At 42.6% G+C, this 25,642-nt stretch overlaps 1 protein-coding gene across 1 annotated transcript; it reads left to right on the top strand.

Moving 5' to 3' along the window:
- Nucleotides 1-17,364: 17,364 nt before the first annotated feature.
- CCDC28A (coiled-coil domain containing 28A) lies at nt 17,365-22,309 on the top strand (the record flags this gene model as incomplete). Its single annotated transcript, XM_079550245.1, has 5 exons — nt 17,365-17,522; nt 19,717-19,880; nt 20,264-20,418; nt 21,217-21,239; nt 22,255-22,309. 5 exons carry the CDS (start codon nt 17,365-17,367, stop codon nt 22,307-22,309), a joined length of 555 nt encoding a protein of 184 aa, XP_079406371.1.
- Between the last annotated feature and the right edge of the window lie 3,333 nt (nt 22,310-25,642).

The raw sequence follows: 25,642 nt of genomic DNA, 5'->3' as shown, positions 1-25,642 counted from the left end.
CGCGACCGGGGACGGCGGGCTGGAGGGAGAGAAGCTGGGCGTCCCCGGCGCGGAAAGTCTTCGCCCGCCAAGCGGCCGCGGCGACGAAAGTTCAGAAAGAGGAGGGAGAGGGAGAGGAGAGGAGAGAGGGAGGGAGCACAACAACAACAAATGAATCAGAGCGGGAGGGCGCCGCGCTACGCGCGCCGGGGCCGGGACTGGGGCTCGGGGAGAGCCGCCGCTGCCCGCCGAGCGGAGGGGGGGCCCCGCGCGACACCCATGTGGGTGGACGAGAGGGAGCGGAGCGGCCGCCGGCACGGGGATAGCCCGCTGCGCTGCCCTGCGGCCGGGAGACAGGAAAAAGCCCGGGTTTCTGTCCCCGGAGCGGAGAGGAGGAAGCGTGGGAGGGGGGCTGAGCGCTCTGGATGAGGCCACAAAGGAGGGAAAGCGGCCAGGGAGAAAGGGAGGAGAGGAAGAGAAGGAGGAGGGGAGAGAAAAGCCCGGAGCAGCCCCACCTGGGGAACCCCGCGCCGCTGCAGGCACTTTTGTGAGCGCACCGAACTCCCAACCCGGAAAGCGAGAGCCGGAGCGAGAGGAGGAGAGAGAGGGGGGGGGGAAGCCTCCGCGAACCTGGGAAGAGAAAAAGAGGCCGCCGCCTACCTGTGGCTGCCCGAACTGGAGCCTCTTCCAGAGCCTCACCCTTCCCGGCCAGCTCACGGCCGAGGTACGGGCCCGGCCCTGCCGTTGCCCCCGGCTCCAGGGGCTCCCCGGGGCGGCCGCCTTCTGCCCGGAGTGGGGGAACAGGGAAAAAGCTACCGCCCCTCCGCTTCCCTACCCTCCTGTGCTCGGGGGGAGATGGGCTGGAGAGTGGGGCTGCCGGCTGAGTGGGGCTGTGGGTGGTGGTTACTTGTAGTGAGGCTGACCCCAAGGTAGGAAGAGTAAAGTCTGAAGCATGCTCCCACTGCGTCGCTCCAGCTTGTAACTGTGGTTTGAGTGGAAATGGGTTCAGCCCCCCAAGAGGCAAGCAGATCTTCGTCAGGACAGGTACTCCCCAAAGAGCCAATTCAGCCTACGTGTAACTGCTGACAGCCACTACTTAACTGGGCCTGAGGGTCTATGCCTGTTGCATGATAAAGAGAGGAGCATGGTCCCACACTTTTCATGGAAAGTTCTTTGGGAAAAAGAGGCAGCAGGGACCCTGTCCGCCCTGCAGCAGCTCCATCCCCTCCGTAGCTGATAAAAGAAACAGGACAGATCCTGGGAGAGGCCTGCTGTACCTTCTGTGAGCACCTTGAGGTCGCAAGAGTGGGAACAAGACATTCTGAATCACAGTAGTTCTCATATGTGGCTTTAGCCTGGGCACAGAGGGAAGTCAGAAGGAAACCACACTACTCGTAGTTCTTCTGAAGCTCCTTGGTGCACCTTGCAGGAGCTGGGGACAAGTCTGCAGACAGCAGGGTACAAAGCAAAGACTGAGCGGCACACACAGGAATTAAGGGCTGCAGGAAGTGCTTTTAGTGGTGATGCTCGAGCAAAAATTGCAAGTCACTAATTCTTCTCATTCGTGAAGCAAAGAAAAAGGCTTTCTTCTTCAAGATTTCCATGAAAGCTGTGTGTGTGTATATATACACACATACATATATATATATATATATATATATACAAAAAAGCAACTCAACCTGGTGTTTTAAAGAACCAAAGCACCTTTCTTCAGACCTCAGCCCAAATAAGTTACCGATGGATGACTGTACAACCTAGGCTACAGTTGATTTCTGCTGCACACAGGACAGCTGAGTGCATGAATGCCATGTGAGCAGAAACCAGTGGGAAGAACGTGGTGCCAGCAGGTCTCATGGGGCCTAATGAGGGTTGAACACAAAAGGAATCTCAGGTGTCAACACTGATTAACAGCAGATGGAAAGCAGCGTTCTCTCTAATTAAATTATTCTGGTTTTATTTGGGGGCATCACGTCTCCATTAGCTCTGAGTTCTTCGGGGCAATCAGTTGCCCAATACTAAGGCCCACTTAGCAGGCTGTTTGATGGAGGAGCACAACTTCCTCATATCTGCTTTGTTTAAAATGTAAAGAATTGAGGGGAACTGAGTGCCACAGGAGCTTATCTAGAAAACACAGCAGGAAGAAAACAAGCAAAGAGCTCAGCTCAGGTGGCAGCTGAAGGAAACCAACGGCAGGGTGCCTTCTCTACCAGTGCCAACAATGCCTGTGTTTGCAGGCTGCAGAATGCACTGCTGCACCAGCCTGAGTGCTGCTGGCAGAAACAGTACCTGCTTCTTAGGGCCAACAGCTGGACTAAGTTAAGAAATAAACCTGAATTTAAAGTGCATTCTTGAAAAATTCAAAGGCTGTATGTTTATTTCAGAACAATACTTTTCTTTCTCATTAATCTACTTGGTTCTGTTTTCCTGGCACTGCTAGAGAGACAGCTTTTTCTGTTCCAGCAGTACGGGGGATGCCCGTACCCTCCCACACTCTGCACTCCCCTTGCTGTGACACAGGGGCTCCTTGGCTGGGGGCTCCAGGTCAGCGTGGGCAAATGCCTGCAGTCAGCAGTGGGAAAAGGTGTGAGGAGAGGAGCAGAGCCTGGGGAGCAGGAGGTGCAAAGGAGGAGGGCAGGGAGAAGGACAGCAGAAACCTGTACCAGATTTTTCCTTTCAACATCAATTTCATTTCTAATGCTAGCACTGGAAAGTTAATTCCATCTGAACTACAGCTGACTTACTTCAGGATTTTAAGCCTTAAGTTCAATGTCCAAATTAAGCGTTTAATGAAGTTCATGTTCTGTTTCGAGAAGCAGAAGACAAGACTGGTGGAAGTTACTCATCCACCACGGTGGAACACCACCCTTCCCTCAGCTCACTTCTGCAATCCCTTTGGGCTCTCAGAAGCTGGGTGGTGGTGCAAGAGCCATGTGGCCAAACATCAAGCATCAGGAAGACCTTCCTGAAACTGTAGAAACTGTAGCTATGTGGTATTTTAGATGCAGTCAAATGAGGTCGCTGGGCTCGTTTGTTGTAGCTCACCCCACAGCTTCAAGCTACCTGCCTGCAGATGCCAGCAAAACCCAACCACGTCAATAAGCAGAAATAAACAGTGGTATAACGTGGGAGGAGGTGGGGAGCTTTTCAGTTGTTCCCAGAGCAGTGCTAATGAGTAGTGTAACTTAAAAAGCAAGCTCAATGTTGCAAGCACATAGTCAGCTTCTGAATTTTTGAGTTACTTTGGCTGTTGCACTACAGAATTTTAGTGAAGGTTTAAAATAGAGAAGGATGTTTTCTGACATTTTATTATTTCCTGGTTAACCAAAAGTATGTGGATGTTTCCAGTCTTGTTGGGGCACTGGGCTCTTTCAATCACCACTTTATAGCTGTCTTCAATAAATAAAAAACTTTTTCCAAAGCAGCCTGTATGAGATATGCATTAAATGGAAGTAATGACAATGTTGAGTAGTATCAGAATTGTAATCATTTTTCTGCTGATCTTTCTCTTATGACTGCATGTACTTTGTGTTATATATGAATACAAACAAATAAATTGATCACCAGAGAAAAATGATGGCTGTTTTGCTGGGTTTCTTTAAATTCCAGTGCCGCTGTGTTAGACTGAAAATCATCTTCGGTAGATGATGCAGAAGGACTTCAAATCACCACCTTTCTTCCAGCCTATGAGTATCAGGAGTAGATATTTTTGCATACTGGAACCCAAAAGAACCCAGACTATTCCCTCCTTGTCCCAAAACAGAATCTAGTGGATACTCTTTTAAAACTAGCAATGTCTCTAATGATGAGAGGCATTTCCCTGACACAGGCTGCTTACAAAGCCCTGCTTCCCTGAACAGCATTTCCAGCAACCATACTGTCATTCACTAGCAAAGGGCTGTCACTCCAAGCTTTCTTTTTCTGGCTTATTCCTGGGTCAGTTCCCTGCATGAAGCCTGGAGCTGAGCTTCCTTCTCTACTTATTTCTGTAATATTTTTGCTCATTATCATTGTGTTATCTTCACTGTTAAACAAAGGTAGCAGTGTAACTCCAACACCTCCATCCCTGTTATTCTCCGTACTTAGCAGATGCATCCACACTTTTGTAGCAGAAGACTGTAATACCAAATGCTGTCTCAGTGGGCAGTACTTTGGTGCACCAGTCCCAGTGGATTTTCTGGCCCTGCTCTTTTTGCAGCCCCTACATCAAGCTAAGTCACATTCTTCCAAGCCTGTGGTTTAGACTTCATGTTGTTCTGCCAGCTGGTCACTGAGCTCTTCAGACTCTACAAAGCTCTGTATGTGTCTACACAAGAGCAAGAATCAGCACTGTTTTCTGCCAGTGCACAAACTCTCAAACCCTTTCTCATTTTCCTGCCTTTACGCAGCTGCATTTGGATATAAAAGTCATGCTAGCCATGGTGCCGTGGAACAATCAGAGCTCGCTGCAGTAGGAATGATACCATGGAGGAAGCCATAGCTGTAGTGGCCTAAGGATATGAATCAACAGCTCCAACCAGATGCAGCAGCTCTGCCACTACAAGAGGAGCTCTTCCACCCACCCCTGCTTCCTTCCTTCTGTTCCCACTCACAGATGCATGCTCTGCAGCTTACTCTGCAGGCATCTGAAGAGCTCATTGTAGACCAACTGCAGTTCAGCTGCACGACATGAGGTGCTGTGAAGAAGTTGCAGGGAAATCTGCTCTCAGTTTCTGCTTTTCAAGCCACAACAGTACTTAACATCATTCTCAGGGGAGCAGAGTGTTGGAGAAAAAGCCAGGCTGTGAATAGAAAAAATGTGCAAGAAATCACAGAGCCTGTGAAAACATGAGTATAGCATTACAGCTGCTCCAGAGCACACGGTGATCATCAGAGGATTTTGGTCTCTGTTCCAGTGACTGCAGTGCTAACAGGAGACTGCCAGCCCCTCAACTGGGTGGGACTCAGAAACAGCTGACAACAGTGATGAAAATGGAAGCAGCTCCAAGCCAAATCTCCCAACCAAGAAGAGAAATCAAGTTGCCGAGTGTTTATCTCCATGGGTTGGTAGTGCTTGCTCCTAGAGTTGCCATACCAGTTCCCTTCGTTTGGTTGAGGCATTTCTTTGTCTCAACAAAGTGCATTCCTCACTTCCACTTCCTCTGGGGCAGAAAAAACTTCCATCATAAGGAAACTTAGCACTTTTTTAAATTGATAAAGCGTTTAGGTTTTTGCTCCACAGGGACTTCAGTTATGCAAATACCATATGTAATTACTAATTACTGAGTTGGTTACTTAGATACAGTGCTGCAAGCAACTGTAGGACGGGAATAGGGGTGTCATTTTTGAGAGAAAAACTTCATCTGGAAAACCAAAGACTGGAGGAATTATCAGCTGAAAATCAGACTTAACATATGGAGATACTATAAGTGCTGAGCAAAGTCTTTTCTTGTCTCTAGCTTTAATGAGAACAGTTTGTGTTGAAAGCGTTCATAAATGCCATAGGAAATCTTTATTTATCTAATACACCGACCGCATTTATGTCTTCTCTAATTGTGTTACATGTGCTCTCCTTTGAAGTAATTGCACAGTTTACATTTTGATTCATTAACAACATATTGTAACAAAACAAAACAAAAAACTAAAACAGTTTCAGTCAAATAACACTTGGAAATGTATTATTTTAGCAAGGCTGATAACATTCTCAATTGAATGCCTCGAGACTTGGAGCAAACAATACATCTGGTGGATGGAGCCTCCTCAGTTGCCCCCCAGCATGCAGACTGTGCTGTTCACTACAGCAGAACTTGTCGTTTGGTATTACCTTCCCACAGTCAGTCATTGCATATACAGCACAGATTCTTTGTGTCCATAGAATCATTACGGTTGGAAAAGACCACTAAGTTCATCTAGTCCAACCGCCAACCCATCCCCACCATGCTCACCAACCACAGTGCCTCCCTCAGTGCCACACCTACCCTCATCTTGAACACCTCCACCACCTTCCTGGGCAGCCCATTCCAATGCCTCACCTCTCTTTCTGAGACTAAATTCTTTCCAGGATTCAACCTGAACCTCCCCTGGGAGAATATGAAGACATTCCCACTTGTCCTAGTTTTGACTGTGCCTATAATACTTTCTGAAAAAATACGCAGCCTTGCTTTGCTTTAATTCATGAATAGAGATCAATGTATGCCAGTGAACCACAAATGATTTTTGATGCTCTGCAGTGGCCTCATAAACAAAGCACTGGCTTTGGTCACTGAAAAAAGGCAGAGTCTGCTAAACCACCTATCAGCCAGCGCAGATTTTCCAACTCCCTTCCTTGCAAATGAGCACAGTCATCTGCACCACTTCTGCATAACTTCCCCCACCTGATGGCTGGCTGGGATGAGGCTCAGTGTGTTGTGTCTCAAAGTTCAGTGTTTCTGCTTATATTATAGAATCACCAAGGTGGGAAAAGACCTCTAAGATCATCCAGTCCAACCACCCACACATCCCCAGTTAGTCTCTGAGACTGCCTGCTACCAATACATAAAGACTAATGAAATACTTCAAAATTCCAAAATAATCATCTGGAAGAATGACAGTAAGGGAAAAACTATTTTAAGGCTACCCAGAAATTACACTGATCATCAAAGGCTACTCTAGCTGGAGTAGCAGTTGAGGAGCTATACACCTCCATACCTTTACTGGCACATTTGTATATTTTACCACTGCGTGGTTGTTGTAGCTCTGCTTTATAACATGCATAAAGGATCTGAATTACAGATACTGCAGAAACATTATTATTAAAATTTCCCATTTGTACAAACAACAGCTTACATTAAATTAAAAGTAAATTGAAGGTGTTAGCATTAGGGAAAGTAAGGGAAATTAGGATTTTTAGAATATACCGTCTGAATATTCCCAAAAGTTTGTGGGCATCAAATATGTGATTATGCAATTAGTGTAATAAATGCAGCTGTGTTTCTTTCACTGCATTTATCAGACAAACTGTAAAGCTAAGCATCGGCATGTCACTCATAAATCAGTACCAAAACGTGGCACAGCCTGCAAGATTCACTGAGACCTTTCTGTTCCAAGCATTTTCAAACTTGGCAGAGTACATATTCCTCAGAGGACTATGAATATGCCATCTTTCAGGCATTTCTAGCAAAATCATTTTTTAGTTAGCTCAAGAAAAAAATAAATCAATATAGAAACACTTGGCTTAATAACACTGGAAACAACTTTTAAATGTGTTGAAATATACCTTACAAAGTTCCGTTCAGCTTTTCTTAAAAGTAGAGTGAAAGAAAGTGTTAAAGAAGTTCAGCCCAAGAAATAACTTGTATAGAAAGGGGGGAAAAAAAATAAAATAAAGATGGTTGCTTGCTTTTGAGCCTCCATGTAGAAGACTCCCTTATGGTCTCTTTCAAAAATGTTTGCAAATTTAATCCTTGGTTGTATGCACAGAGAAAAAAATCTAAACACTCTTTCACAGTGATGCCACTTTTTGGTTCCCCAGTGAGTTAGCTTTTCTATGCTTTATATTTAATGACAGTTATAAGCACAGTTTGGATCACCAGTTATTGTGACCCACAACTAAAACCTGTAAATATGTAGAGCGAGTTATTTTACTCGGAGGACTGTAACTTACAAGTAACCTACATTTCTATGTAGCTGTTCTTAAGGCACTTTATAAGGAGTTTTCACTTAAACCTATTACTCTGCTAAGATAAATTCAAGAAAATCTTAAAACCTTAGTTTAATAAGTCCCTTACCATACTCTAATTAACTATTAGGCTACGTACATTAATGGAATAGTGCTACTCTCACAGCCATGATATTCAATCATGCATTCACTCTCAATCACTTTGTGACACAGGCCATCTGTTACACAGGAATACAGCACACACATCACAGGTGATCAATTTGGACCAGAGACCCCTTGCTGCTATTTTTGCTTGGTAATTCCAATGCAAAGGACAATGCTTTAAATCTTCAACTTCTTTCCTAATTACAGTTACTGGAGCAAAATAACATTAAAAAGAAAACTCTAGTATACTCTATATACACACTACATTGTGTGGTGTATGCACTGCTTAGAAACAGTTTTCTATACAAATACTTCTGTCTATGTGTATTCTCTTGAGGATGAGATGTTTATTTTTAGTTCTGCATTTGTGTATATCTAAGAAAACAGAGTCTGAAATTACAAACACGACTTCCATCATCTGTCTGGGAGAAGATTTCACATAGTTAGCAGAGCTTCTCAGTGATATGTCTTCTAGCCTGGAAAAAAATAGTCATTCAATGCTTTTAAGACATGGTGGTTGTATTTATCTGGAGCTGGCAAGCTATAGAGGGGGAAGAGAGCTCCTTTTAACAAGCAACACAAAGAAGCGACTTGAGGCCAACTACACATCTGACCAGGAAATTCTGCAGACTGTGAACAACTCATTGTCCTACTTTGATCTTAAGATAATAATCTGAGTTTGGAAGTGAAATTTCACACTCTTAGCACATTCAATAAAAGAAGTCTACCTTTTTGCTGTCACAGTTCTTTGCAGGCAAAATCTTCACAAATCTCAGTTAGAAACTGGATTTTCTTGAGTTGAATCAAACTTTGTAAGTCAGGCCTATCATTTTGCACATGGAATTTACCATTAAAAAAAAAAAAAAAAGTGTGACTCCAGAATAAAACAATAACTTCACCTATTTTTTCCTTTAATCCAAAGAGTGTCAATAAACTACCCTACATTTTTTTTTCCTGCAGCTTACTTACTTACCCTGCCCATGGTGCCTGCAGAACCAAAAAAACTGCTTGTTGCTGTCTTTAAACTTAGGATGTTGGATCACACACATCCAGATTGTCTAATTATTTCCTTTCCTTTTTCTCTTTTGTCCTGTATCCATCTGTTTCATGATCTTTGTGATAAGAGCAACCTTTGCGCGCTCCCTGAGTTTGGTACCTTTGGGATTATTGGCCATAACTGAAGATTCAGCGGTGCGGTCACATGACTACAACCATAATCCTTCGTTTGTGCACACTAGAGCTGAGGCTGAAATAGCTTTGAAAAGTTAAATTGCACTTACTGGACCTTCCTCAGCATCCCTGAGTTATGCTGTACTAGCAGAATTGCTCAGGGGCAGGCGACAACACCGTACCAACAACACTGCTCTGTTCATAGAGTAGTAGTCTATCCTACTGTCAGTAAGTGTAAACAATGGGAAAGAAAATAAAACATTTTTGTAGGCTCTTAGCCAAGCTATTAAAACAATGGAGTGAGTATTTTATTTCAATTGCTACCTTGACTGGTTTCTTTTGCTGCAATGTCTTGCTCCATTATAATCATCATGATAAATTACTGAACAGTTCAAAAACCAGGCTGCAGAAAACAAAAGATGACATGTTCTTGTGATATGAGCTGCACGTTCCATCTTGCTGTACTGAATTAATCATAAACCACATTCAATATTTAAACAATATTTCAATATTTAAAAGGGGGAAAGAGCAGGTGCCTGCAAAGGGCAGATGTTACGAATTTTAGGTTAAACAAAAATGCAACAATTCCTATCACATATCATTTCTATTATATATATCAGAAAGCACAGCCTGCACTACGTCCCCAGTTGTATGCAAGAAAAGCCTTCTTCCCATATTTTCTGATCTGTTCCCGTTTCCAGAATTTACTTCCTATTTTGATTTATAAGAGTTCAGTTTTTCTGACCTTGATGAGATTCTGCAGATTCCATGTTGCTGATCTTGGAGTAATTGTGAACATTGTTACATTTAAAATTAGTGGTGAAATTGCAAAACCAATCCAGCAAGTTGCCCAAGGACAAAGGACTTACCCAAAACTTATTTTATTTCAGAAGCACATATGAAATTCATCCTCATCTAAAATTTAACATGCAAGCATTTCCAAGCTTTTTTCACAAGTCTATCAACAAGCCATTTGATTCCTGTGTGGAAGTCTATTTATGATTGAATTAGTAAATGTGGAAACAGTTTGGTAGATGGAATCAGTTAATTGTAAAGTTCGAGTACTTTAAAAAGTCAGCAAGTACTGCCCAAGGCAGGGAAAGAGATGGAGATTAGCAATCTTCTCGTGCAAAAAGTATTTTTCTTACCTGCTTTCCTTCTACAACATTTCCTTCCCTCACAGCCTTATCTGGTACTGGTTGTGCTGTTAGAACAAATGAGAGACTTTCTCCTTTCCAGCTGGAGTATTAGTGAGCATTAATACTGGAGCAACTAATTTACAGTCCCAAATTGCTTTTGCCTCAGAGGATCTTAACGCATGCTACAAACATTTAAACCAAATACCTACAGAAAAGCAAATGTGGATGTACAATAGCTTCCATATCCACTGAACAAAAGTAGATTATGTATAAAATAAGTATGTTTTTACGTAACTAAAAATTACTTTGTGATATATATCCAGAAGGTGATCAAGTCAATGTTGGCTAAGGAAAAACGTCTTCACTAGAGCTATAGTGCAGTACTGGGACAAGTTATCCATAGAGGTGGTGGAATCTCCATCATTGAAGGTTTCAAGACAAAACTGTAACAGATGTGATGTGTCAATAGCTGTGGTCTGAGCGGGAGGCTGCACTACAGAACACGTGTACAACTTTCATCCTTGGACAATTTCAAGACAGGCTTGGATAAAACCCTGGGCTACCAGTGTGAGCTCAAAGCCCCCACTCTGACTTGGAGATCTCCTGACAACCTTTCCCTGTCCTATGATGCTGTGACCTCAAGAGTTACTTCCCAGCAGCTATTTCCACAATTCTATGAATATTAAATCCAGACTAGCCAGGGAACGTATTAAATAACATTTTCTTTTCCAATACGATTTTCCAGGCATATAAGAGAAGGAAACAGCACAGCTTCTCCTCCTCCTCAAAGATCTACTATATTGCCACCTACCTGCATCATCAGCTAGCATCAGACTGCTAGATCCTCTGCAGAGACCTCTTGCATTTGAGGTAATGAAGGAACTGACCTAATACCTACACTAGTATCATCGATGGGAAACCACCGAACAGGACTGAGATGTTACCAGGGAATTTCAGGACTCTGGAGCCCACCATTAGTTTCTAGGCTTTTTTTTTTTTTTTTCTTCCTAAGATATTTTAACAAATGCAATATGGAAAGAATGTTAGCAGTCTCTTTTTCTTCTCTTCAATCTTCCACTCCTGCTCCAATGATTTCAGTAGTAACACCAGTAGCACCAAATAGATTTGTCACCTTCTTTCATTTTTATCTGTTTAAAACATAGAATGGAGTGTTATTTGTTGGTGCTTTCCATTATGAATGCCACAGGCAAGAAAATTTCACTAGCAATCACGTTTTTGGTATATTTAGGACCACTTTTGGTTATCTTTAGCAATCAAAACAAAACCTCTTTAGCTTCAAGGAAGACAACTTACTGTTTGAGTTAGGCAGTAGACAGTTGTTCCTATTCAGGAACAGAGGGGTCCTGGGAAAGAAAGCTGAGATTTTCCAGAGGCTCAGGGAACTCTTTAGAAAAAACTGCTGAGACCATTGGGAGACAAGGCCTGGAGAGTATGAGGGAAAGTTTCCACAAATGAAAATAGCAGAGGAAAACTTCCAGTGTTCTGAAAGGAGGATAGACTTCATTTGCTCAGAAGACATAGCTGGGAAAACTGGAATCTTCTGAGGTGGACAGGTTAAAGTACAAGATGAATGGAACTGGAATGTGGACATCTGATGATGTTTAGTCAAAAACCACTGTGTGTGCAACCTTGGAACCAAATATTATGAATCCTTTCTTCTGAACAATCTAGGAGTTACATAAATCCCAAAATAACTGGGAATAGCATTATGATGTTATCACATGCCACTGCTGGATCTGTCTCCCACATAATCAAGTTTAGGATAAGTAAAGACTATCTCCTCTACACCTTTCTGTATAAATCCAAGGCTGAGTAGGAAGATTAAATTTTGTGGCCAAGCCTATATCTATAAAAGATATCAATAATTCCCTAATCAAATATTGTTATTTGTTTGCAATTTGAAAAGGCAATGTCATCTACTGATTCAGAGAAGAGCAGTGTAGGCTAGTGTCAGAGAGCAGTAAGGCCCATCTGCTCCCCAGAAGCAATGGGGAACCATCCCACTGTTTCTGAGCATGGTCAGCAGCACCAGGTGCCCATAACAGTGTCCACCAACAGCCCCAAGCACAGCAAGCCCTGAACCAGGGTGTCCAGTGAGGAGCAGCAGGAGACAGAGCTGGAGACAGGTTGCCCAAGGAGGCTGTGGATGCCCCATCCCTGGAGGATGTGCTGAAATGGGGCTTCTGGCACCATGAGCAGCAGGTCGGAGGGTCACAGGGGGGCTGGCCAGAGCCATTCAAGCCTCTAAGAGCCCTAGAGTCCTCAACCACAAACATGTTGAGGACCAACAAGCATTCAGAGGCAATACCATATATGCCTGCCAGCTTTTCTGCAGGTACCTGCAAGTGGCTGCTTTGGAGTTAGGATGCCATATGGACCTCTGCTCTGACCAGCAGAGCTGCCTTTATGGTTGATGGCATTCATCAAAGCTGCCAGCATGAGCAGAATCAACTTCCATTCCCAGGGAATTCCTAGATCCTAGGGAGATCACCTCAGTCTTTGAGGAACTCCCTTTAAGCAAGGGGCCAGAGCAGGACTGGAGAGAATGGAGGATTTATTTAGACAAAGAGAAGGGACTGGGGCACAACTCAAGCAGATAGCTCCAGAAGTGAGGAAGGCTGGAACAAAACTTCCTAAGGAAGTCCTCGGAGAACGTTGGCATGGAGCTAAAGAGGTTGGCTTACTTACTTACTAGGACACTGGAACAAAAAAAGCACAGAGCCTCAGAGGCAGACTTACCCATAACCTAGAAGATTGTGCTTTCAGAACAGTTCTGCAAGTGTCTTCTGTTTGCCTCCCTTCTCCCCTTGTTACTCCATTGTAGTTACATGAATCACTACGCTGCTGACCCAAGGAGGTTGTTTATACAACATGTACATTCCAGCATTAGACTTCGGCTGTTTCTAAACAGGTCACACATTTGATGCTTTGGTAAGTAAGTATTGATTTTCTTGCAGTAGGCTAACATTGGATACACACATAATAGGGGTGGATTTGTTATGCTACTTATTCCCTTATGTAACAATACTGACTTCAGAGGGGATGTTTGAGATGCATTGAGATGATAAGTAATAACATAGAAATCTAAATATTTCTCTGCTCTCGTAACCATTCATTTAAATAGCCAAATCATAGTGTGAAGAGAGAGAGAATACAAAAACACAGGTTGACACTTTTTCAGTGACATTTCTACAGGGCTTATCACCATTCTGCAAGGCACTGTGTGCCTAACCCACACAGTTCTACATCCATGCTATTTCCAGTGTTAATTCATTTTCTTTGTATATCATTTTAATTCTACTGCCTTTTCTGCACACAGTTGGCTGATAAATAGAATCACTGAATTGCTAAGGTTGGAAAAGACCTTAAAGATCATCGAGTCCAACCGCAACCTAATCATACTACCTAACAACCCTCTGCTAAATCATGTCCCCGAGCCCCACATCCAAATGGTTTTTAAACACAGTTTGTTATGCTGCTCGCTGTAAGAAAAGAAAAGAAAGAAAGAAGTGCTTCCTCTCACATGAAGAGGTTATGTCCCACAGTGTGGTTTTTGTGGGTTTTTTGGAAGGCGACACTACAGCAGTGTCAGGCTTCTATGAGTATAAGGTACCACCCTGTGAAATACATCTAAGATGAATTATACAAGCCAAAGAACAACATGCTTTCATCACTCTTTTGGAAGTGTCTAGAAGGTACTCACCACCTCATGTTAACTGCATAGGACTTTCAGAAAGGAGAGTATGATTTCATTTGCATGCATATCTCAAAACAAAACACGGACCTTTTTCTTTGAAGTTCTTCTTCAAAGCATCTTCAAAGGTAGGCCTCTAGTTTGCAAGGAGATATACATGTAAATAAATTCAGATTCCATGAGCTTTTTTATTTGCTTCTTTAACATGAAAATTGTTCCTATTAAAACATTCACCCTTGCATTGCTTCAGTTAGTAAGTATACACAAATGCTACCACTGCAATGCTTGCTGGTGTTGCCAGGGAAAAAAGCAAAACCAACATCGTAAAGGAAGAGGGAAAAAAAAAAAAAAAAGAGCATTTTCTAAACTGTGAATCATTACTAAAATACAAAATTATGCAAAAGCTCAGCTAAATGGAGATAATCCAAAACATGCTTTTCACCCAATCCTGGTTCAGGTGTGATATCTTTATTTGATTTCAGGTAACTGTGTTATCTGCAATCGGGTTTTTAGTAACAATTCAAGACAATACTATCTTTGATTTTTTGCTCAGAACTTATTATCTTTTATCAGAAATTAATTATTCACTATAAAATTGCTTCCACTATGAGAACATCAAATAAAGTCTGATGCCTTCCTGATTATGTGCCCCTGTAGGCTTCAATAAACCAGACATAGAAGTGAAGAACAGACATTTTAATAACAATTCTAGTGTAATGTATGGAGCAGTGATAACAAATGTACTTGAAGTGAAACATTACCTGCATACTAAAATTTGTGGGTCATTCCTGGGGTGTCCGAAGGAATTTCTACACCGTATACACTCTGTTTTTAAGAATAGCTACGTAAGTACTTGATCCCTCATAATGAGAGATTAAATCACAATAAGTTTGACAGCGGAACCCAAATGGTTTCTGAATATATAGAAGTAATTCTTAAAAAATGTTCATATTTGAGATGTAGAAATCCCTTTTATTAAAAATAAATAATCCAGAATACCTTCTATTTCAACTGCTTTGGAAAAAATAAAGAATACCTAGTCACCCTGCAGTGTCATAGTCGAGCCTCTTTGCCTCATTCTGTACACACAGAACATCATTAATCACAGGAGAAAAAAATCCCTCTCTACACAAACTGCAAGGAGGGTACATTTACTTGCTTATGTACCACATAAGAAATGAGAGGAAGGAACACAAACTCTTTGGAAGTTACTTTACTGAAACAGTATTTATCTTATACAAATCTCCCAAATACTTACAAAAATGTATTTGCAGAACTTGCTTTTTCCGTTCTCTGTAATCCTCATAAACAGAGAGCTGATGATTGGATTACTGCCTACGTGAGTTTTGCCAGCTCTTGTATTCCTGCCGTGTATGCCAAGCCAGATTAAGGAATCAAAAAGATAGTAAACGTTTGTGCTTTTCTACGTTTCCCTTAAGTCTTGCACCACTACATTTTTATTTAATGTATCTGCAGTGTTACAGACCTTCTTTCTTTTCATGTGTGCTTTTTTTCCTATGAGACATGTAGCTTTCATGTAAAACCCCCTAGACAGCATTTCCATTAGTAAACTTCCAGTTTATCAGCAGTAATCTCTGATTCAGATTTCTTGCAACAAAACTGTTGAAAATATATTAGAGCTGATTCAGCACCTCAAATCCAAATGGTATGCAGCTACTCAGGAACTACTACTACAGAATTGCCTCCAGATGACCTTTGGTTCCTGTCCTTCATCTGGCAGTCACTGCAAATGCAACCTCCCTTTGGCAGCACCACTCCTGAGACTCAAAGTGGCCACTGAATCTCACAACTGCAACGTCCAGTGGAAGCCTTGCTGAGGCTCTATTATAGCTACTGGTGCCTCAAAACAAATTCAAGATCTAGAAGAAGGTTCAGTATCAGTGCACAACCAGAGAACCAGTTTTTTGATAATGAAGTTGAGACAGATGCAGGGATACATCTTCCCTATGCACTTGTCAAGCTTCCCAATAGCTTTGAGACACACCACTGCAAACACCAGCAGGCACCGGGCAATGTTTCCACTCAAAGTGGTGCAGATTTTGCCACCCTTCAGAGATGGTGTGTAAACAATGCCTGAGAGTTTTGGCCAGAAAACATAAACATTTATTCCGTCCTAAGACAGAATACGTGTCTTAGGTGGAAACCAAAATCTCAGTGCAAACAGATGACATTCAAGTTGATAAATAACTTAAAGATGAGCTGCTAAGTTCATTTCTCTAGAAGAAAGCCTACTGTCACAGTGCCAGGCTGCAAACCATAGCAATGAAGGATGTGCAAAGCATTCAGCAAAGCCATTGATGTCAGGCAGCCCTGACGGGATAAGCAGACCTTGGAAATGCCACTGTTTGAACTCCTCTACAATGGAGGCAGCACCAGGAAACAGATTCTGGGACCTGAACTCAGGAACCCCGTGGGCAGCAGGCACACCCTGCTAATGTCACCTGCCCTGATACTTAAAGTCCTGTAGGACAGCTACGTAAGGTTGGAACTGAGGTCAGAGAAGATAGAAGAGCACGAATTAAATGCAGCCACACGGTCCCCTTCATTCACGTTCACGCAGTAACTGCTCTGGGAGCGCCTATCAAGCTGCATGGCAGAGCAAAGACCTTCCCGTCCATCGAGCGTCACTGATGTTAAAAGCTAAAGGAACGCGACGAGCGAGTTCGCCCGGCTGTAAGGGCATGACTAGTGCGAAACGATGCTGCCCCCAGGAGCACAGAGCCTGCTACTGACAAGAGCCCAGCAGCGACAGCAGAGAGATAGCACCAAGCGTGCACAGATAACCTCGTTCCAGTTCTTCTTTTTCTGTAGATGACAACCCCGCAACCAGACGTTCGTGCACGAACAGCCGCACGCCCCGAGCGCAGCCCTCCTCATACCGCACTGACGATCCTCTCACCCCTCCCTCGCAACACCCGCTGCGCTAACGGCCGCCAGGCTCCACTCGCCTCGCAAGCCTCGCGCCTGCACGCATGCGCAGAGCGCCCGCACGCGTGCTCGGAGCGCGTCCCACACCACCCGGTACTGGCGGGCTCCTGCCGCGGGGCACTCTGGGAGCGGTAGTTCTCCTTCCCGCCACGGAGGAGGCGGGGCTCCCACGATGCCTCGCGCGGCCACGTGACCTCGCGCCGAGCTCGCCGCTTCCGTGGGGGCGGGGTGAGGGCCGGGGGGGGCCGGGGGTCCGCGCGCGGCCCGGGGGGGGGGGGGGCGGAGCCGCCAGCAGGTAGCGGGGCGGGGCTGGGGCGGGGCGGCCGGTCAGCGGTGGCCGGGAATGGCTGCTGATGGGGCTGTGTGCTTCTGGGTGGCTGTAGGCAGTCGGGAGTGACGCTGCGGGGTGTGCGGCGCTGGCCTGGGACTAAATGCATCCTGCCCTGGGCTTTGGAGGAGGTGTTGTTGCACGTGAGGAGCGGCGCCCGGCTGTTGGATCCCGCTTGGAGAAACAAGCGACTGCTCGGCTTTGAAGGGACTAAAGCCCCGTTGAGGTGCAGTGTGATGTTTCTGTGCCTCGTTTTCCTTCCTTTCGGAGGATAAGAAATCAGTCTGCAGGCTGTAAGTCAGAGGAAATGGAAGAGAGGAAAATCAAGAGGAGAAGCCCCAAGTCATCCACCGCCCACCCCGTGCAGGTTGCGAACTCCAAGAAGAGCTCTGTGCCGGTCAGCAAAAGCACCGCCTTCTCCAATCCCGCGCCACAGCCGCCGGGGCAAAAACCAAAGCTAAAACGGTAAGCCTTGCAGGCTTGATGGAAACGAGCCACAGCCCTGCCAGTGCAGGGCAGCCTTAAGGGTGTGTAGGCTGACGGAATGAGAAACGAGAGGTTCGGGTTTGTGAAAATAACCCATCGTGTCTTTAACAAAGCAGATTGAAAAAATAACTATGCTGTTGTATTAAAAACAAAGGAGGAAGCTGTGCCGTGCTCCTCTTGTACACTTTCTATAATTTTATGTAATGTCGTATGCTCACACTGATAATTATTTAGTTGGAGATCTGATAGTCTGGTGTGATTGGTCAGATACAAGAACTGAGTGAAAAAATTTGGTAAATATGTACATCACTATGGAGATAGCAGAGCCCCAGTCATACAGGTATGAGGAGCAAAAAAAGTGTTTATGACTGCAAGATTGGAACTGGGTAGTAGGGCAGGAAATGAAGGACATGAGTTGAACAGGATGAGCTGGAATAGGAATTTGGAGATGCTCTTGTTTGGGGAGCTGTCAGAGACAGCAATAGCACTTGGCCTTGCGCTTACAGAGGCATTTGCTTTTTAGGAAAGTACAATTTTGGAATAATTTGTGTCTTATTGATGCTGTGTGAATTTCCATTTGAGCGTGTTAATTTTCTTGCATGTTAGAAAAATACATTTCTTGGCCATGGCAGAAACAGTAGATTAATGAATAATGGGAAATTTTTAAAGTGAAATATTAGCTGGAGGGGGGCAGGGGAATTTACTGAGCTGTAAACACCAGGAAACACTGGGGATATTTCCATCATAAGCACTTCACAGATTACATGATTCAGAGCCCGCTGTATTTCCACAGATAGTACAGATTCATCAATTACCCATGAGATAATTAACATATACACGCCTATCTCTAATATCTAAAAGCTATTATAGTTCTGCAGGCAAGAACTAATCACATAATACAACAATTCAACAGCGGTATTTCCTGAAAACATGCTACTATTGTTGATTTACTTCTTCAAATCACTCTTCTGGAACGTGCTACCAATGTGGTTCTTGTAGTATGGGCTGGAGATTCTACCTGCTTTGGAAATAGCTTCTAGGCTCTGGAAGATGTCAGCGCTCAAGTAATCACACCATTTCTCAGACTTTCCAAGTGGGAATGGTAATTGACAAAGCGAAGTGAAGGATGGATTGTTGCTACAGTAGTGGTATAGGGGTACTTTCATTTCATCTGCAAGAATATAATGAAATATTTTTCCTGGGAGTAGTATTATATTGTGTTAAACTTAAGATGTATTTGGAAAAAATAGATGGTCTTTCTGGCATACAAACATTTCTATAACTCTGAAACTGAAGTAGAAATATCCAAAGGTAAACCTCAGTTGAGATCTTTCTACGAGAGTGGTGAGGTGCTGGAACAGGCTGCCCAGAGAGGTTGTGGATGCCCCGTCCCTGGAGGTGTTCAAGGCCAGGTTGGATGGGGCCCTGGGCAGCCTGGTCTGGTATTAAATGGGGAGGTTGGTGGCCTGCATGTGGCAGGGGGTTGGAGATTCATGATCCTTGAGGTCCCTTCCAACCCTGGCCATTCTGTGACGTGTTGTCCAGAGATGAACCAGCATGGATAACCATTGGACCATCACTTAGTTCAGCATCTAGGCAATATAGACATTTACATACGTAGAAGCTGTTATTCTCAAAATATGGGAAGGAATGACTCAGATTCTGAACTGGCTCACCCTGAGTCTGCAGAAACACTCAGTCTAATGTGAGAGAAAGGCTATGTGCACGCATGCATGGGCAAATGAGGGATGAAAACAGCCTCCTACCTGAACTGCATTAGCATAGGATGCAATCTAGAGACAGAATGTGCCACTTCTCATTGGTTAATTGCATTTAGTTGCTATATTCATTGCATGTTTATTTATGTTCATGCTGCAATATAATCTTTAAGTTAAGATGGCTATTACGTACGAGTGCCTTTTTGATGTTTTCTACCTTTAAAAGGAAAGCAGACTGTAAAAAAATCCTTATTTTACAGTATCAAACTATCAAGACAGTGATGTTTTTCTTTATTATCAGTACAAACTTGTGATCCCTTTTTTAATTTGAATGGAATAATTGAAATATGTATTTTCATTTCACAGCCCAGTTGTCAAATTATCCTACATTTCAGATTCTCAAAGAAAGTAAAAGCAGGAAGTAATGTTATTATTTAACCACTTCATTTCTTCAGAGTAATAAAAGAGAAAGCTAAACCTCCAGGAGGAGAAGCAAAAGGGGCACAGGCAGCACCAATCCAGCATTCGTTCCTCACAGATGTGTCAGATGTCCAGGAAATGGAAAGGGGACTGCTCAGCCTCCTGAATGACTTCCACTCTGGCAAACTTCAAGCATTTGGTAAGTGCATGAATTGCCTACATGTAATGGTTGCCTTTACGTGATGGTAACAGTTGCAAATAAATGTGCTATATGGACAAACTGCTGGTTTAATATTAGCCTCTGCTATATGAAATCAAGTTTAACATATCTTAATAGGTCATACCAGTAAAATGTATATTCTAAAAAAGCTAGTAAGTCGCTGTCAGAAATTCATGACACCATAACACCAGACAGAATGACAGAAGCTTCAGTAGTGAAAAAGGAGGAAATAATCTAGAAAGCAAACAAGCTTATGAATTTGAACAGCAGATTTATCTCCTCCAATGTAAAAAGCTGTTGACTTCACGTTTCCAGTTGTTCTTTCAGGTTCCTTTCTCTACTGCTGTCATTTATCCTCTTAGGAAATGAATGTTCCATAGAGCAAATGGAGCACGTGCGGAGCATGCAGGAGAAACTTGCCCGCCTCAATCTGGAGCTGTATGGGGAGCTGGAAGAACTCCCCGAAGACAAAAGAAAACTAGCCAGTGACTCCAATCTGGATAGGCTGCTATCAGATGTAAGTACAGAGAAAGCAGGAGACACGGAACTTGTCCCCAGACTTAGGCTCAGGAATAGAACAGTAGTGGAAGGACAGTGATTCTGTGCGCAGGCTATAGCCTAAGAAATTTACAGTTGAGGAAAACAGAGTTTTGTAATAAGACATAAGCCTTACTTACTTCATTTTGAGAAAACATGCTATGTTGTGGTGTTCTTTTTGTTGACTACTGCTTGATTTAGTGAGTGGAGCATTCTGGTTCCACTGTCTGATGCAGGTGTCTTTAGGGACTGCTTAGGGATTGGAGAATCACAGAATGGCCGGGGTTGGAAGGGACCTCAAGGATCACGAATCTCCAACCCCCTGCCACATGCAGGGCCACCAACCTCCCCATTTAATGCTAGACCAGGCTGCCCAGGGCACCATCCAACCTGGCCTTGAAATGATGATCATTTTCCTTCCTCCTACATCTGTGGAAGGCCACGCAAGGAACTCAGATCTACATATTCTACGCTTTCACTTTCTTCTTGCTGTAGCATGCTTAACTGCTAAAATGTAATTCTCATTCACAACTACATTTCAGATGTTATTGTTGCAATTGTTAAAATTTCTTGAGAAAAGTGAATTTAAATTTCATTCTGGGATTTAGTTCTGTTGTTACAGAATTCAGCGCAGGTCTGTTTTGTACAAGAAAGTAATCCATTTCAGCCCAAACCATTAATGATTTCCATTGTTGTTTTAATATATTTATTTCATTATATCAGCATCATCATTGCATCTGAAATGCCATTTCTGATCATTTTAACATTTATATTGCAGCTGGAAGAACTGAATTCATCTATGTATCCTTTTCCTTACATACTTATTGTGCATTATAATTATTAACTATAAGTTACAGCCTATTTCTTGAGTAACTGGTGTCTGTCTTGGAGACAAATCTTTTCAAAAATGGCCCTTTTTCAAAATTAGTACCTTTCAAAATTAGTAGTAGTTTGGATTTTAGGTTCCTCCTATATCTAAGTTACTGGATTTTAACACTTAATTACAGGACTTTTTTTGTATAGTGATTTATTTAGCTAGAATTCAACGCTTTAGACAATGTGTTGATTGTAGATGACAAAGCCAGCAGTGTCTTTTCACTGAGAAACTCTGGACCAAACACACACACAATCATGATTCTTTTGTATTATTCAGAAACATTCTGTCCCGCTGATGACTGAATTCTATTACCTTTTTTTTCCTTCTTTCTTTTATCCCCTATAGAAGCATTATCACTGATCTTACTGTGAACATTGGGCTAACCTTATTTGTTATTTCTGGAGTTGGACTACAGTTGCATTGATTACCTAGCTGAGCTTTGGTAACAAGTGCATGCTCTTAGCCCATTAAAAGGTAAAGCTAATTGTCTTAGCTTGTATTTGAAGTTGTGTTTTCAATAAGCTGAGAATACATACAGGTGAGGAGCGTTGCATTCAGTCTAATTACTTCTGGTTTTTACAATGCTTTGTTTGCATTAAATGGGACTTGAGATACAGAGAATATCAGTGCAGTATCTGTGAGAAGCTGTACAAGGCTAGATCTCGTGAGCATTGCAAATGAAATGAAGTACCACACAATAGTAATAAAACTCATCTGCCATCCCCCATTCATCTGCCAGCTAAAGCTGGAGGTAAGTGATTCTTAAATCTCAATGAGGAAGATTAACAGTTGAAAGCTAGTGTAAAACTCAGTAGAATTGAATTAACCTGTTCTGGTGTATGCCTGTCACAGGACTAAGTGTAGGGTAGCTTAATGTAACGTTGTTATCTTATATTGTATCTACATGTGAAAACATTGTTCCTTAATGGCGTGCTTCAGCCAAAAACTACATTTAGCAGATGCTCAAGATATTCCAAATAGCACCACGGGCTGAAGAAACTGCTTTCTCAGTTTGGGTTCTCGCATAAGCTTTTCTTTTGTGTTTGTTTTTTTTCTTGCCACTGGAATCTGGAATTGGTAGCTTTTAATTATTTATTACTTTACACAGTGAAGAATCAAAGTGCAAATCCAGGTGTTTACTTTTGCACATTCCTTTGAGTACTGCATTACATCAGGACTCAGTCTCTAGAGATTTAAGCAGGCTGTTGTGATGGTATGCTTCATATCATTGCCTTATTTAATAGGAAAACACTGGGAAACACAGAATTAAATTTATTCTGCTGTATTGTTCATATTGTTGCAAATGATGTATAAGTTCATTAGCATTTCTCCAAATTTTGTGAAGGTAATGCTGTTGTTGCCTTTCTGATCAGTACGTAGACAATCTGCACACTATGTTTAGTGTGTTTTGTTGACCAGTGCTGCCACTGAGATTTTATTGTGAATAAAGACATTTTAAAAATATATAAGATTTTATTTGGAGAAGTTATCTATTCAGCTGTGTTAAGAATTCTTGCATGGTCTGAATATTTTCAGGGTTTACTGTTTTCGTTACTGTGAATAATTATTAGTTCTGTCACTAAACAGAACTAGCATGCATGCTAGAATACATATAATTTAATTAAGTTCCATCACATTCAGAATAAGGTCATTGTTCAATAAATCTTTTATGTGTAATTTTGCAGTTGTTCCTGTATTACAAATGATCTGGTAGAAGTTAATATCATATTCGCAGCCAGGGGGAAAGAAAGCCTGTATCTGTGTAAAATAATCTGTTTTCAGATCCAGAATTTCTATCTTCACTCATCAAACTATGCCTTTGGTTTTAGATTTTTTATGTTGTTCTTCAGTAATACACTGAGATTCTATCCTGTACATACTTACAGTATGAGGATAAAAATCGTTATTCTTCTACTTAAGAACAAAGCATCTGTCCATTGTAGGCAAGCCAACAGTGAATAAAAGATACCAAACTGGAGAAGATGCTTCAGCTTTAAGACAGTTGAAAATTCCATTAGCTGCAGCTCCACACACAGCACCAAGTCTGCACTGTGAAGCTGAAGAGAGGAAGGTTTTTTGAACACCAGTGTGCTGTGGCTTTGGCTCCAAATCCAGCTTTAAATACTTGTATTTCCTACCTCATCTAACAGGCATATCTCAATGGTGAGCCAGTGTGGTCCCAAGAGGCTTTTCCTTTAGGATATTCTTGTTCTCTTCACAATTTAACTCCTTTAAGATTCTTTAGGGGTTTTGCATACTGCTTAAACTACCTCCAAGTCTCAGACCGATATTGGATACGTAGTTCTGATGTTATGAGGAACAATTTAGAACTAGAATATAACATGCAAAACGAGCCCTAGTTATTTGTCTTCTCTCCTCTTCACTAGGAACTTTTCACTGTCAGTGCTATCACGCTGTGTTTGCATACTTCAAAGCATACATCAAGCAAAATTTGCAGCATTAGTTTTAGCTTCATACCTCAAGAGATGTTAAGACCTGATGCTAGTTAGGGTGGCAGAAATCATTATAGCTGCATTTAAACAAGCAAAATTACATTCCCTCTGCTAACTTTTGGTTCAGGAGAGGAAAGCAAAGCCTCTGGAGACTAAGCATGTCTTCACGTGGTAACAAACTGATCACATTTCTAAGCTCTTGAGTTACTTAGTGTAACATATCTGCAGGCAGCCTCTTGCAATTATAAAATTATAATTATAAGCCATAAGTGGCTGCAGAAAATTAATTTCTTTTCTGTTACCTTGTTTCCTGAAGAGTTGTTTATGGAGATAAAAATGTATCAATCTTGAATGTTTTCTACTCAGAACATGCACGGTCACTGGAAATGATAGTCAAAAAGAGACACCATTTCCTGCATTGCCAGTCTAGATTACCTTACTCCAAGAGACTTCTGTTGAACATCAATGAGCCAAAAAAAGAAAATAGAAGTCAAGAAGAAAGACTAAGAAAAAGATGTCTCCTCCAAATCCCCTTTTCTCAGACAAGTCACTGGTATTAACTGCCTCTTTCTTCAAAAGTAGTGAGACAGTGTTTAGGCAGATCTTCTTTTAGGCAGATAAACAGGACACTAAAAATAATGCTTAGGTTTTGACCTAAGCAGATAACCACTGATTTTATTTTTTCTGAGCAAGTTTGTTAAGATGTCCTGTGCTGTCTCCCTGCAGAGTTATGTTTGGAAATTCTTGTGTGAAGTAAAGGCAACTTTTTCAAGGCGTGATTCTACTAGCATTCCACACATTTAATATTACAACTATGGAAATGCAAGGGTACAAGAATCAAAGGCATAAGAACAAGGTCACCTGAAAAGGTGAAAAAGCTCACCTGGTTAAAAAATTGGATCATGATCTTAGAGAGATTTAGTCTCCCAGGGGTCCTGTCTTGGGACTGGTGCTCTTCATCGAGAGCTTAGACAGCAGGATTGAGTACATCCTTAGCAAGTTTGCTGATGATGCCAAGCTGAGCAATGCAGTTGATACAACAGAAGGAAGGGATGCCATGCAGAGGGACCTTGAGAGGCCTGAAAAGCGGGCCCATGTGAACCTGATGAGTTTCAACAAGGTCACGTGCAAGGTGTTGCAGTTGGGCTGGGCAATCACAGACTGGGAGAACTCATCGAGAGCAGCCTGCAGAGAAGGTCTTGGGGGTGCTGGTGTGAAAAAGCTGGATGCAAGCCTGCAGCGTGTGCTTGCAGTCCAGAAGGTCAACTGTATCCTGGGCTGCATCAAAAGGGGTGGCGTGGTTAAGTTCACTGTCAGTGATCTGTGCCTCGTGCAGTCACTCTGTTGTCATCACAGAACACGAGATTTCCTACCAAAGACAGCCTCACTCACTATAAAAAGACAGTGAGAATATTAAATAGGAACAAATACATATGAAATGCTCTGTTCACTTCCTAGAAGTACCAAACAGCACGCAGTATGAAACTTAGTAGGATCAAGAGATCGGACAGGCCAAGTAAGCAACTGCACAGTAAATGGAAAGATGTTTTAATATACATGCATCGATAAAGCAGAACAATCTAAATGCAATCCTAGGTTTCAGCTGGCTCATGGCAAGGGACTGTCACAGTTTACCAATTGCTGTGCTCATGAAGAAGCAAAACTGCATCTGATGTGTTCTTGGCAATAGGAGGCAAAGCATTCACAGGAAAGCCAATAGCCATATATAGAAGAAAGAGTTGAACACACCCAACTGGTAAAAGGACTTTCTAGCTATGCAGCACTCCTCAGGAAATAGCCTAGGGCCAGGAGATGCTCTCCCTCCAGTGGGTGGCCTTATATGAGTCCAGGGTGACTCAACCCTGGGTCCACCC

This window comes from Tetrao urogallus (genome assembly GCF_951394365.1).
Source record: "Tetrao urogallus genome assembly, chromosome: 2".
NCBI classification, from domain to species: domain Eukaryota; kingdom Metazoa; phylum Chordata; class Aves; order Galliformes; family Phasianidae; genus Tetrao; species Tetrao urogallus.
This window is presented reverse-complemented; position numbering and strand designations above follow the sequence as displayed.